The following is a 12,500-nucleotide window of genomic DNA, read 5'->3' as shown; positions in this document are numbered from 1 at the left end:
GTCAAAATGTTAGGACTGGCTGGAAGGCAAACTCCGATCAAGAGAACAGTAGTATTTATTTAGAAATTGAGTTGGGCGCCAATGGTGAAATGGCTCACTATAAGTGCGACAAAATGGGGGAGGGGGGAGACGGCTAGAGAGGTGACGACTGTGCTTCAAGTTGTGTCCCAGGGCGGTCTGCTTGCGGGGGAGGGGAAGGAGGAGAGTGCGACGGAGGCAGCGAGCTAGTCTTGCAGCATGATGATCCTAGGCGATCTGCGCTGAATCACCAAAATGGAAGGTATGGGGCTGGTACTGTACGTGCGTTCCTCAAAGAACCGTTGTCTGTCCCGACGCAGCCGGATGAGGCACAGAAGTTATCGCTGGGGCCGGCGATGGTCTGTTCTTAGGCTGGTGAACTGCACGTGCGTTTCTTCAAAGAAGCTTTGTGCGATTCACACGGCTGGCTGCGTCTAATACGGTCTGGCCCCCTTGGAGTCTCGGGGTTGAAAGGGTCGTGAGAAGGGCCAGGACTAGAGGTGAGGAGGAGGAGAAGGAGAGGTGAGGATAACTTCCCTAACACAAAAGAGAAGTGAAAAGGTTTAAAAATAAAAATCTAGAAGTGGTGTGTTTATGTGTGAATATGTGTGTGTGAATGTGTCTGCGTATGTGTATGTGTGTGTGAGACTGTGTCTGTATGTGTATGTGTGTGTGAATGTGTGTGTGTGTGTGTGTTGTCTGACTCAGGCACCAAACGAATGAGACAGGATAGAAACAGAGCGAGAGTAGGTGGAACAATTTTCCTGGTCTTCAAATTACATTTGTCCAACATTTCCCCCATTGCATCTCCTTTGCAAAAGAAATTAGTCTTTGTCCTTTCTTCCTCCTACAGGGTGACAGTGGAGGCCCTTGCATCATGAAAAAGCCAGACGGGACTTTTGAAGTTGTAGGAGTTGTGTCCTTTGGATCCGGGTCCTGTACAGACGCCGATCTCCCAGGTGTTTACACAAGGGTAGGAGCCTACTTAGAGTGGATAAAAGCCCAACTAGCCAATTAGAACTCAAGGACGGATCCAGAATGTCGCGTCGGTGAAGATGGTGATGGGATAATGGTGCTGATTTGTCAAATAAATCCCAAGCGATTTCACATGTTAGCGAAGAAGAATTTTCTGCACTAATATTGTAGAAAACCTCATTTGCAAGTTTCGTATATCCCATACAAGATCACTTTCCCCCGCAGTTTGTTAACTTATTCTTCTTGTTATAATGTGCAAGTTTAGCCAAGATTGGTATATTTTCTATGACTTGTAAATTTCCGCAAAGTTGAATGGAACAAGCGAGAGTGCTTGAACGATGAACACGAAAAGCTAATGGAAAAGAATCTCCATCAGAAATTTCTATCAGGTTTTACAGTTAGAAAAGAGAAAAGGGAAACTTCAAATGGCCAAGTTCGACAATAAAAGAACTGAGGTATTGAATACATCAATAGTACCTTGAAAGGTACGTCTTGAAAAAAGAAAGTGTTACAAAATATTGCATAGGCCACATTGTGGATCTTTTTCAAACTCTATCGTCTACTTTGCACACATACACACACACACACATATGCATGAACTTAAACATGCACGCCTATATATGTATACGGTTTGTTAGCGTACATATCCATATGTATGTGATCTGCAAGTATTTATTTACAATTGTGGCTAGTTTGTTGCGTCATGAGACAAAATAATGCAAATGGAGCATATATATGTATATATTGTTGAGACATTCTGACATGTTGACGTATGTGAGAGTAGTAAACACAGGAGTCTTAGTCCGAGTTTATTCCTGACTAGTTTCGCAGGCATTCTCATTTCCTTGAGAAAGCATACCTGCGAAACTTGTCAGGAATAGACTCAAACTAAGATTCCTGTTTCCTGCTCCCAATTACGTCATATGTATGTATATATATATATATATATATATATATGTATTTATATATATATATATATATATATATATATATATATATATATATATGAGCGGTATGACGATGAGATGTTCCAAGTTCCTATTGTGAATTATCCTAAATGTCTCTTCATGAAGCAGAGCTAGGAACATAGTTTCCTCAGCACTTGCATATATATATATATATATATATATATATATATATATATATATATATATATATATATATATATATGTATGTATGTATGTATGTATGTATGTATGTATGCATGTAAATGTATTGAGTTATGCCCCTCTTTTTTCCACCTTGGCCATAGTTTAGTTCTATCTGTGCTAGGGTGTAACTATAGACGACTGAAACAACACCACAAAGAAATGGACCATTAGCGATTGTTCTACTTTCTAATGTATTCGATCCTACTGCCCCTGTGTAAGCATTAGGCTCTCGGATCGCTTCCAAACAGCCTCCAGCGTTTGTCATTTGTCCCAGCTGTCCTCGTCATTTGGGCAAGGCTGATTGGCGGCTTCGGCCGCAGCTAGACGCCTCCTGGCGTATGTTTCTATGTGTTAACGACAATCCCATGACTGTGTATTGATCCTCATTATTATTATAGCCCCAACATTCTCTCTTTCCCCATCTCCTTCACCCTCATGCCTTCCCATCTCTCTACCTACCTCTAAAATAACTTTATTAACTGTTAATGTTTTACCCAATTCTTGCTTTGTTAAGCTTTCGTTGCCATTACCAGACCTATTTATATGAGTAATCTGACCACATTTAAGATATTTTTTGTTTAGGGCATTGTGATGGGTTCCATGTATATATATACATATATATATATGACGTCTATTAAATAAAGCCATACTGATTCTTATTTTTTTCTTTTTATTTCCAAGCCAGTCTTTATCCATTCTTATTTTTTCTTTTTATTTCCAAGCCAGTCTTTATCCAAATACCCGACATAATACATGTGTAATCAAGAGAAAGTCAGTACATATCGCTCATTCATTTCAACAATGACATAACTCAAAAATTGAAGATTTTGAGTTATTTATGCCACTGAATTTGCCATTTTCTATATTTATTTGTGGAAAGAACGACATAACTCTAGTAGCAAAACTGGCCGCTAGATGTCGCTCAAGGCAATAACGTCATAATTCCAAATTTATTTCTCAAATAGGCACAAAGCATGTTTATAATAAATGTATTTCTAATATGAGATGTCATGTGCTACATTTAATCATGAAATAAAAATTCATTGCTAAATACCTCGTTTAAAAGTTCCATGGGAGACTGTATTACATGATTAAAAGTTAATTTTGCTTCTCCTGAAAAGTAGCATTTTTTGAGTTATGTCAGTGTTGAAATGAATGAGCGATATATATTTATATGCAAACTCAAATTCACACCATTAAATTCGAAATATTGTTTTGGGAAAAGTGGCTTTTTAAACGCGTGTATACAATCAGTAAATGAACAGTGAAAGTGGACCCAACCTCATCTCTAGTCATCGGTGTTAGGTTAGCTGCAGAGTGTACTGACTTGGGCTTCCAAACTGTTTGCAAAAATAATTTTGCATTTCACTATAGAATATTGTGGGGTTTATCAGTGGAGAATGTATGCCTAAAGTTTGTCGGTGAAGTTCACGATCATGCTGTGTGTGCATATATATATACATATATATATATATATATACACACATATATCAAGCGAGTTGAATAGTTGAATGCTCTAACATATTGGTAGAATAGAATGAATATCTCACTATCGGAGAAAAGAAAGTTATTTGAAGATACGCATATTGCGATCGCTAACTGTGATCCTTTTCAGCGTGTCTCAGAGGTTTAGGCGTGCACGGTATTGGTAGGTTAGGCATAAACCTAATGACAATATTCACTATTACTATTAGGGAGACGGAGTTCTCCATTTGCATATAGTTGTAGACCTTATTTGCGCACCAATGTTACGTGAGCACCTGCTCCAACACAAAATGTCATCCTCAAAAATTAGAAAAGCAAAATTCAAAAAATCAATCATTTACTGACAAATTGGGTCTAGGTCAGTAAACACACATACATAACACATACATGTAAGACCATGGTTATTTTGAAAAATGAAATAAATAAATAAAATCCACTTAGCAATTGAATGACTCCCATGGCCTAACATGCATAATTAGTAATAATAATAATAATAGTAATAATAATGATAATAATAATAATAATAATAATAATAATAATAATGATGATAATAATAATAATAATAATAATAATAATTATGATAAATAAGTAAATAAATAAATAGATAAATAAATGAATGTTGAGACATTGTGACAAGTTGAAAAAGGTGGAAAAAAGTTCCGAGTTTATTCCTGACCGGTTTCGCTTGTAGCTCCTTCAGAAGAATGTTACTCTGAGAATAAAGCTGGCAATATCCATAGTGGATTGACTCCGCGTTCCCACCTTAGTGGGGGGTCCGTTAGAGTTTATAATAAATTATTGTGTGAGTGCAGAAACAGTATATGTGAGGTGTTGATCTATAATGTGTCGTAATGTTACAATTTATAATTTCATGAGTATGATATGACTTATGTTAAACCAATAAACCATGATGTGAAATGTAACTCAAACTAACAAACAAAAAATCGAACAGTTGTATGTGTGGGAACAGAGTGTCTGAGGTGTCCTAAAATGTGGCGAAATGTCATATTTTATGATAATATGAGTATAGTGCGACCATGTTGTGAAAAGAAGTACACAATAACAGAACAGAAATTAAACATTTATATGATATAAATTAAATTTGAACAAAAGAGAGGAAAGATGGAATAAATTAGATAAATCAAATAAAACTTGGACAAAACCCCTAAAATGTCCAGGTACTTGGATAACTATATTTCATTTCTAAAAAAGAAAAAAACATTTTGGTTAAGGTTAAAGTTAGGTGGGGTATGATTAGGTTAGGGATTATTCACGAACTCCTTATAGGCTTTTGCAGATAGACCCCTATAACCATATATTCTGAAACCTTATAACCCAAGGTACTTGGATAACTATCTTTTATTTGTATCTACTATGATAAAGTAGTAGCCTCTGTCTGTTTGTTCACGAACTCCCCCAAACCATATACCATGTATACTCACCATAACCCAGGCTACTTGGATAAGTATATTTTATTTCCAAAGGGCGTCTCCCTCCTCAAATTGATTTTTTTTCTTTCTTAACATTTTATTTTTGTTTCCCTTTCCACTGAATTATATTGATACGTGCAACTTTTCTCCACATATTCTATCAAAATTAAAATGATCATCATTTGCCCGCAGCAACGCGTGGGTAATTTGGCTAGTTCTGTATACATAGTAACATTGCAAAAGTCATTCCTCAAAGAAGGAACTAGAAAGAAAACAACAAAAAACCAGCATAATATATATTTATAAGTTCTCTGAATCGTAAGTACATAAAAGATATTTTATCATTTTTTTTCACTTGTACTCAGCATATCTGGTTCGGAAATGTACACGTTTGAATGTTAACCCCGTCGCTGGTGATGCAGTCACCCACTGGTGAACTTTCCAAACGGCGGCCATTTTGGTTTGGCGGGAAAACAAATATAGTGGCCGTGGCGTGGACAAGGGCCATTAGGTCAATGTCTCTACCCGTGGCATGGCTTAAGCGGGCCACTGTGGCCTTTTTTGCTCACGCTAGTTTTTAAACCGGGAAATGAGTTTTTATTTCCCAGCTCGCCGAAGAACCACAGACAAGGACCGGCCTGTTTCTTGGAGGCCTTTGCTAGAATGGAGTTATTTGGATCAAAATCTATGAGTCATGTGTTGTACTTAAAGGGGTGAGCGTCGTGTATGTATGTAACCCTCCCTCCCCCGAAAAAAAAATCATTTGATGTTAGCCACAATAAAATTCCCAAATTCATTGCAAACAGCCAAAGATGTTGACTTATGCCGTTCTAGCCCAAAATCCCCGTCCCTTACGTCATCATGCGCTAACCTGAATTAAACTAAATTTGTTACAGGTAATGAATGATCATCCTGCAAGACCATTAATTAACTCATCAATTAATTAGTTACTACGTTCATTAACAGGGAGTATAAAATGGTAATCTAATCTTCATCTATATACATGATTATAACCGCGCATGCGTACTTGTACCTTCTTCTGTTTCTTATATTTGTGCGTATTTAGAAACTGTAACTATCTATGTGGTTTCAATCACAAATAACATTTTGTGACTGAAAACTAATCTCCAATCAAAAAGGAATTTTATTCTTTCGGTTAATATTAATCTATCCTTATTTCTATTTCATTAATCTATTTACCCATTGATATATTCAATTAATTTTCTGTTTTAATTCTACGATCCCTCACTACTCTTGGCAAAGAAATATGCCACACATGACCTTCAGATATTTGGTATGAATCTTGTGTCTTTGAGACGTTTGGCGAGAATACTGACATGCCATTGGTTGACTCATTCCGAGAGGCTGACGTCACAAGGGCACATCGACTGGCCAGAACATAGATCAGAGGAACCACGAGCTGGATAAAGACGTTTGATGGCAGATCAGAATCCGTCAAAGATGTTAGTATGGCTATGGGGTTCAATAGCACACCAATTCAAAATAACGATTATTCAACTTACGACGTATTCTCTCTCACACACATAGACACTGATGCAGGTACGTATACGCTTATGCGCACACGTTTTTATGTATACACAGACGCACACACACACACACACACACGCAGACGCAAATGAAAATTTAATTTGTGAGCGTATATACATATCTCTTAAACTATACCTGACTAGATTATATTGTACGTTATTATGTAGACTAAACCCTGATGTATATTCACTTTTGACTTACACTGCAAGAATATATATACGTGTCTGGGTAAGAATAATTTTGTGATACTGTTTATCTTAATCATTACGTATGTTATATATTTTTATGCATTTCAGCCACTTGTGTCACTTACTGCTTATGCGTGTAATTTGTTTTTCTATATAACATGTCATTAACAGCGTGTATATCAGAAGCGTCCATTCGTTGTTTTGAGAAACGACTTGACGTCACTAATTCTCCTGTCCTTATTAGGGAATACAACAATTGTCGTAGGATCCAAAGGCTTAAGGGTCACAATTTCTGAAGTTACGAAAAAAAAGTAAATAAAGAAATAAGACAATTTGATATCCACCAAATGTCGCCTCCCCAAGTATTTCTCGACACTTGAAGGTCAAGAAGCCAAATCATAATCCCTCCTCTCTGTCTCAGATTCACTGGTGTCGTTATCGTAGGGCATATCACGACTGGCTTTCAGGTCATATTCAGAGAGGATGCTCAGGAAGGAGGGCCTTCTTCACGGCCAATCGTTGCCAAAGCCGTCGGCCATTTCGATCGGAGTGATCTTAGCAGAGCCGTTCCGAAGACCGGCACTTCGAACGCGACTGATGTCCTTCTTTTTCTTCTTGTTTGCTTTCCGGTTTTTGGAGGCCATATTGCTCACCTGTAGGAGTAAGAAAGGAGTTGTTAATCCTATCTTTCTGTGTACCAAGCTTTTTTCCACCTTACGAGGGGGGTAGCCAAGTCAAAAGACAAGTACCCACTCCCACCCACCCACACCTCATCTTAGCTCCTCATGGATGATAGGTCATCCCTGTATCCCGCTCTGCCCTGAGTCAGAAGCAATGTAGCAAGACACAGTTGTTAATACTATGATGCCACAAGACACTGAACCTCAATTTACAATCAAGTCCGAAATCACAAAATTGGTCCTCAGTCTTGTATTTTTTTTTTCAGAAATCAGTCCTGCCTCCAGATGATGATAATTTCCAATTAACCACATTTTCAATATTCTATAACACATTCCTGTTGTGATGAAAAAAATAGTAATAAACTGTGAAAAAGTCACTCCAGATAATGCCGGAAAGTGTGGTTTTAATTTAGGGAAAATCCACCCCCTCCCCCCATCACAACATATTTCAACATCTCTAACTGACCAACAGAAGCAGAGACGGGAATCCAGGGGTTAAACGAAGAGAAGTACATTGTCCTTACCTGCGCAACAGCCTTGGAAAGAGTGGATCCTCTGCGAGATTCGAGTCCTTTTAGTTGGTCAAGGACATATTGATGACCTGGGAAGGATTGGAAATAGTGTGAGACACAAAAGTCTGAGGAGAAACGGATGGGTGGATGGTAAAGTGTTAAAGATTTTCGGGGAAAAGTAGGAGAACATTCGGGTGTGGAGTGAAAAAAAGGTAAGAAATGCACATACAGGAGATTCGAAAGTTGAAAAATAACAAACAGGGCAGTTTCTGACGCAAAAATACGTTAAATCGTTACAAAACTCCTAATTTTCTGAAGAAACGTTTCGGCAGTTTTACAACTACTTGTTTTTTTCTCAGTTTTATTTTAATTTTTCTTTGCTAGAGAGAGGGGAAACGGAAGAATGAGGGGAAAGGCAAAAGGACACGGTAGGTGCCGGGAGACATACTCACATGGGTTATCACCCATAGGGTTGATATCGCTGTAGTCGAAGCCGTTGTGTTGCAGCCCAAGAACCGACACTGCTCTGGAAACGCCAGCACCGACCCTCCTGATGCCGTGCTCGGCGAAGTCCGCGCCCACAAGCTCCTCCCACTCGGACATTCGAATGGGAGTTATGAACTTGTTGATGGTCTGAAATTGAACGTGGAGGAAGAGATGAAACCGCCACGCGACCTAAGTACCCTACTCTATGATGATTTAGTTTAACATGACGAAACTCGCCTCTATCAAGACACTGGGACGGTGCCTCTTACAGAGGACTTTGCAGCGTGGAATTTAATGAACCATGCCCTTGGTCCAAATCGCTGGCGGCAGGGCTCGAACTGCCGTCACCTTGACCACCGCCGCAAGTAGCGACGCTCTAACCCGCTCGGCCAGCGAACATCCGACTCAATTATATTCTAATTAACATCTGAAAATTTCATTCATCTTAAACTTTGAATTTACTTGGATAAAGTACTTAATTTGAGCCGTGATATTTCAGATGTGGTTTTTACACAGCTGAACAAACAAAAGCAAGGTGTACTATATGACGAAAGTGTGACGTCATGTTGGAAAACGTGACGTCATACTAACACCACGTGATCCAACACCCAGAAACCGTCTGACGCCAGTCACGTCACGGCAACGCTGACGTCACATGTTTGATTACCCAGGGCGCTCACATGGAGGAAGGGGGGGGGGGACATATGCCCTGGGGCGGCACATTTAGGGGGGGTGACATTGCCCGGGGGGGGGGGCGTCACTAAGGCTATTTTGCCGGAATAGTGCCAAATCACTAGCCCCCTCTACGGACTACAACACACACAATGGTCAAACTCCCCGTGGCGTAGCTGGCCTTTCCGTACCCGAGGTCACGTGACAACCTTGAGCAGATCCCCTTCACCCCCGTTTTCTTCTCGCAAAATGACACAAAGAGGAAGCCCCATTTCTTCAGCCTGTTTACAAAAAATCATTATGAAAAATAATAAACAACCCACTTAGGCCCCCCCCCCCACAAACACAACAAAATCAAAATCTGCAGATGTCATCTTTATAAACAGATTTACGCCATCTTTCACAGAGAACCTTTACTCTGTGTCCATCTGCTTTATTAATCACCGACTGTGGACTTTTTGGTCTCCCTGCTTTAGATTTTTATCTCTGACATCAAGCGACACGACCATCGTTACAATAGAGCAGTGCGCCTGTCCTATAACGAATTGTATTGTGATCAGTAATGCGTAACGTACCGATAGAATGATGAACGTAGATACTCCCGACCACACCAAGATGCAGACACAGGCCAGCATCTGTATGCCCAGCAAGTGGAACCCACCTCCTGCGGAATAACAGATGAAGAATTACTCTTCCAGGACAGCTACGAGAAAGTATCCTGAAAGTATCTCTGTTAGAACTTAGACAGGAACTTTCGTAAACAGGCACTCAACATGCACAGCTCTCGTGAAGGCGATATCACACTGGGCTATTTTTCCTCCGACAGTTGGGGGCATATTTACAGCTCGCAGCTTTCGGGAAGGGATCTGATATGCTGGAGGAAATTAATTTATTAATTTTCCTCCAATTTGTTAAATTAAATTCTATGTAAATTGTCGAGAAAACAAAATAGTTTGTCAATGTGGTTTTACGGCGGGAAAAGTGCTGGAGGTGGGCGCTGCACCGCCGATTTATCGGAGGTTGAAGGGAAAAAAGCCCAATGTGATAACCCCTTCGGATCGAAATGTGGGAGTTTATTTTTTTCTTTATTCTCCTTTTTCTTTATTTTATCGGGCGTTTCGTTAAAATGGCTAAGCTGTTTGACATGAAACTTATAGGAGAGTCGCGGTGGTTATGGCCATTATGAAACGCTGTTGAATTCTATGAGTAACCGATATCAAGATGCTGAGTGACCTGGCCCATAGGATTGTCACCAAGTCCCCGGAAATACTGACCGCATAGAACATACACAAATGGAGACAAAGAATATAAATAACAACAAAGAGTTAGACGGGGGATGTTGGAATAGGGAAATATAGAAATATAGATAAACCAATAACATAACAACAGATGGAGACGGGGGGGGGGAGATAGGTTAGGGAAATATAGAAATGAGAGATAAAACAACAATACAAACAACAAATAGATTTGTGAATGATGGATAAAGATGGAGCCAGAAACGGAGGCATGTAAAGAATACAAAATAACAAAATGTATAAAGAGAGAGAAAAGTGTAGTTTCGGGGTTGGGTGGGTATGACGGAAACCTCACCTCGAAAGACTCCTGAGTGACCTCCCGTCCATCCCAGAAGCTCATCAGCATCAACAAAGAGACCGATGGCCACCATCGCCCAAAAGCCACACAGCCCTGTGTAGACGAACCGGTACCGTGTTAGACTATAGCAATTCAGTGATAATGAGACGAATATCAATAATATTGTTGATAATACTAACAATAATGATAGTGATAATAATCGATTATAGTATCGGTAATAATAACTGTTGCCTTGAATTTTAGTGATTGGATATCCACAGCAGTCAGGAGCACAGTCCACGGTGGGCGGTCTTACCGTGAACCGAAGTGGCCCCAACAGGATCGTCGATGTGGAACTTGTCGAAGACGGGCATGCTGAGAACGGCGATGGTTCCTCCCACTGTGCCAACGATGAGCGCCTCCCACGTGGTGAAAAGTGAACAACCCGCTGTGTTGACACAACAGACATAAGCAAAATGTGGATATTTTTTTTTTTTTTTTTTTTTTTTTTTTTTTTTTTTTACAAGAGAACCTGGACATCTTTGTCTCAATAAATGGTGACCCACTACTACTACTACTACTATTTATTTGTTAAAGGATATCTTAGGCAAGAGACCTTGAACTTTATTTCATAATGTAATGTGACACATGATAAAGGTGAAATCCTATTCAAATGATCTTCATATTACACAAGAGAAATTGGACTTAACTTCAAAAGGCAAAGAAGGGCTATATACTGATTGTTAAGTGATCATTATATCACAAATGGAACCTTGTGTTATGACACGAAGACTCGTATTCAAGAAAGTCATGGAGATCCCAATTATTATTATTTTTTTTTTTAGGTGGTGGGCAGTGGACAAGGTGCAGGGATGACCCGTCATCCAGGAGGTGCTAAGATAAGAGGGAGGGTGGAGGGGTGTGGAGTGTATTCTGGGATGGAATGGGTGGGAATGATTTTATGCCTTTTCCTTTTTGGCTACCTCCCTTGTAAGGGGGAAAAAAGCCTTGGTATATGTATGTAGGTGGTGGGTTGGTGTGCATTTTTGGTTAAAGGTGATCATGCACCTAACTCACCAGTAACGCTGACTAGAGCTCCAAGGACACTGTTGACAACGTCTCCGACCTCTAGACGATGATTGTTGAACCAAGAGATGCTCATCCCGGCCAGACCGCCCCCAATCGAGGCTTGCAGGGTCGTCACGGCCGTTCGAGCTGCGTACTTCCACTTGTGACCGCCAATGCCAAAGGTACTGAGGAGTACAACAATGAGTACTTTCGTTTAGGCCCTGTGCACACTAGCGGTTTCAACCGCGGCGGTAACGCATAGTTAAGAAAAAACTGCGCGGTTGTTTGTAAAGACCTCCACTGATAGTCAAGGAAAACTGCGCGGTTGTGTGTGGAGACCTCCACTTATATTCAAGGAAAACTGCGCGGTTGTGTGTGAACGCGGGGTCTTCAGTCTGTTGAACGTCATGCGGTTATATTTACCTTAGAGGAAAGACTTTTAAGAACATAAGAATGAAGGAGACTGCAAGAGACCATAAGGCCTACACTAGGCAGTTCCAACCTGAACCACTACCCTGAACTCCTGATGACTCCCTCACAAATTCTACTCCTCATACTCTTACTTCATCGACTTCCTCCTGAAACGGCGAATTCATCGCTCCTTATTCCAGGAGAATTGATACTCATTCGTGTTTCTGTCTTGCCCTTGGAGAGATAGATTTTCCTTGTAACCTGTGCCCATATTACATGTACATCCTCTGACGTAGTCCCCCTA

The 12,500-nt window shown here is 40.0% G+C and overlaps 2 protein-coding genes across 4 annotated transcripts in view; one reads left to right on the top strand and one right to left on the bottom strand.

Moving 5' to 3' along the window:
- Nucleotides 1-2,792, top strand: part of LOC143025574 (uncharacterized) — a 38,090-nt gene extending 35,298 nt beyond the window's left edge. For all 3 annotated transcript variants that reach the window (XM_076185460.1, XM_076185461.1, XM_076185459.1), the window contains one exon: nt 872-2,792. In XM_076185460.1, the coding sequence (XP_076041575.1) occupies nt 872-1,036 (165 nt within the window). In that variant the 3' untranslated portion in view covers nt 1,037-2,792. The remainder of the gene's footprint in view (nt 1-871) is intronic.
- A 2,646-nt stretch (nt 2,793-5,438) lies between these two features.
- Nucleotides 5,439-12,500, bottom strand: part of LOC143025843 (putative ammonium transporter 3) — an 18,882-nt gene continuing 11,820 nt past the window's right edge. The window contains exons 7-13 of the mRNA XM_076185855.1: nt 11,795-11,970; nt 11,034-11,165; nt 10,736-10,831; nt 9,721-9,809; nt 8,440-8,620; nt 8,000-8,076; nt 5,439-7,448 (exon numbers count right to left, since the gene is read on the bottom strand). Of these exons, the coding sequence (XP_076041970.1) occupies nt 7,302-7,448; nt 8,000-8,076; nt 8,440-8,620; nt 9,721-9,809; nt 10,736-10,831; nt 11,034-11,165; nt 11,795-11,970 (898 nt within the window). The 3' untranslated portion in view covers nt 5,439-7,301. The remainder of the gene's footprint in view (nt 7,449-7,999; nt 8,077-8,439; nt 8,621-9,720; nt 9,810-10,735; nt 10,832-11,033; nt 11,166-11,794; nt 11,971-12,500) is intronic.

The sequence above is a fragment of the Oratosquilla oratoria genome, chromosome 5 (assembly GCF_046742065.1).
Source record: "Oratosquilla oratoria isolate Oo_2021 chromosome 5, ASM4674206v1, whole genome shotgun sequence".
NCBI lineage: Eukaryota > Metazoa > Arthropoda > Malacostraca > Stomatopoda > Squillidae > Oratosquilla > Oratosquilla oratoria.
This window is presented reverse-complemented; position numbering and strand designations above follow the sequence as displayed.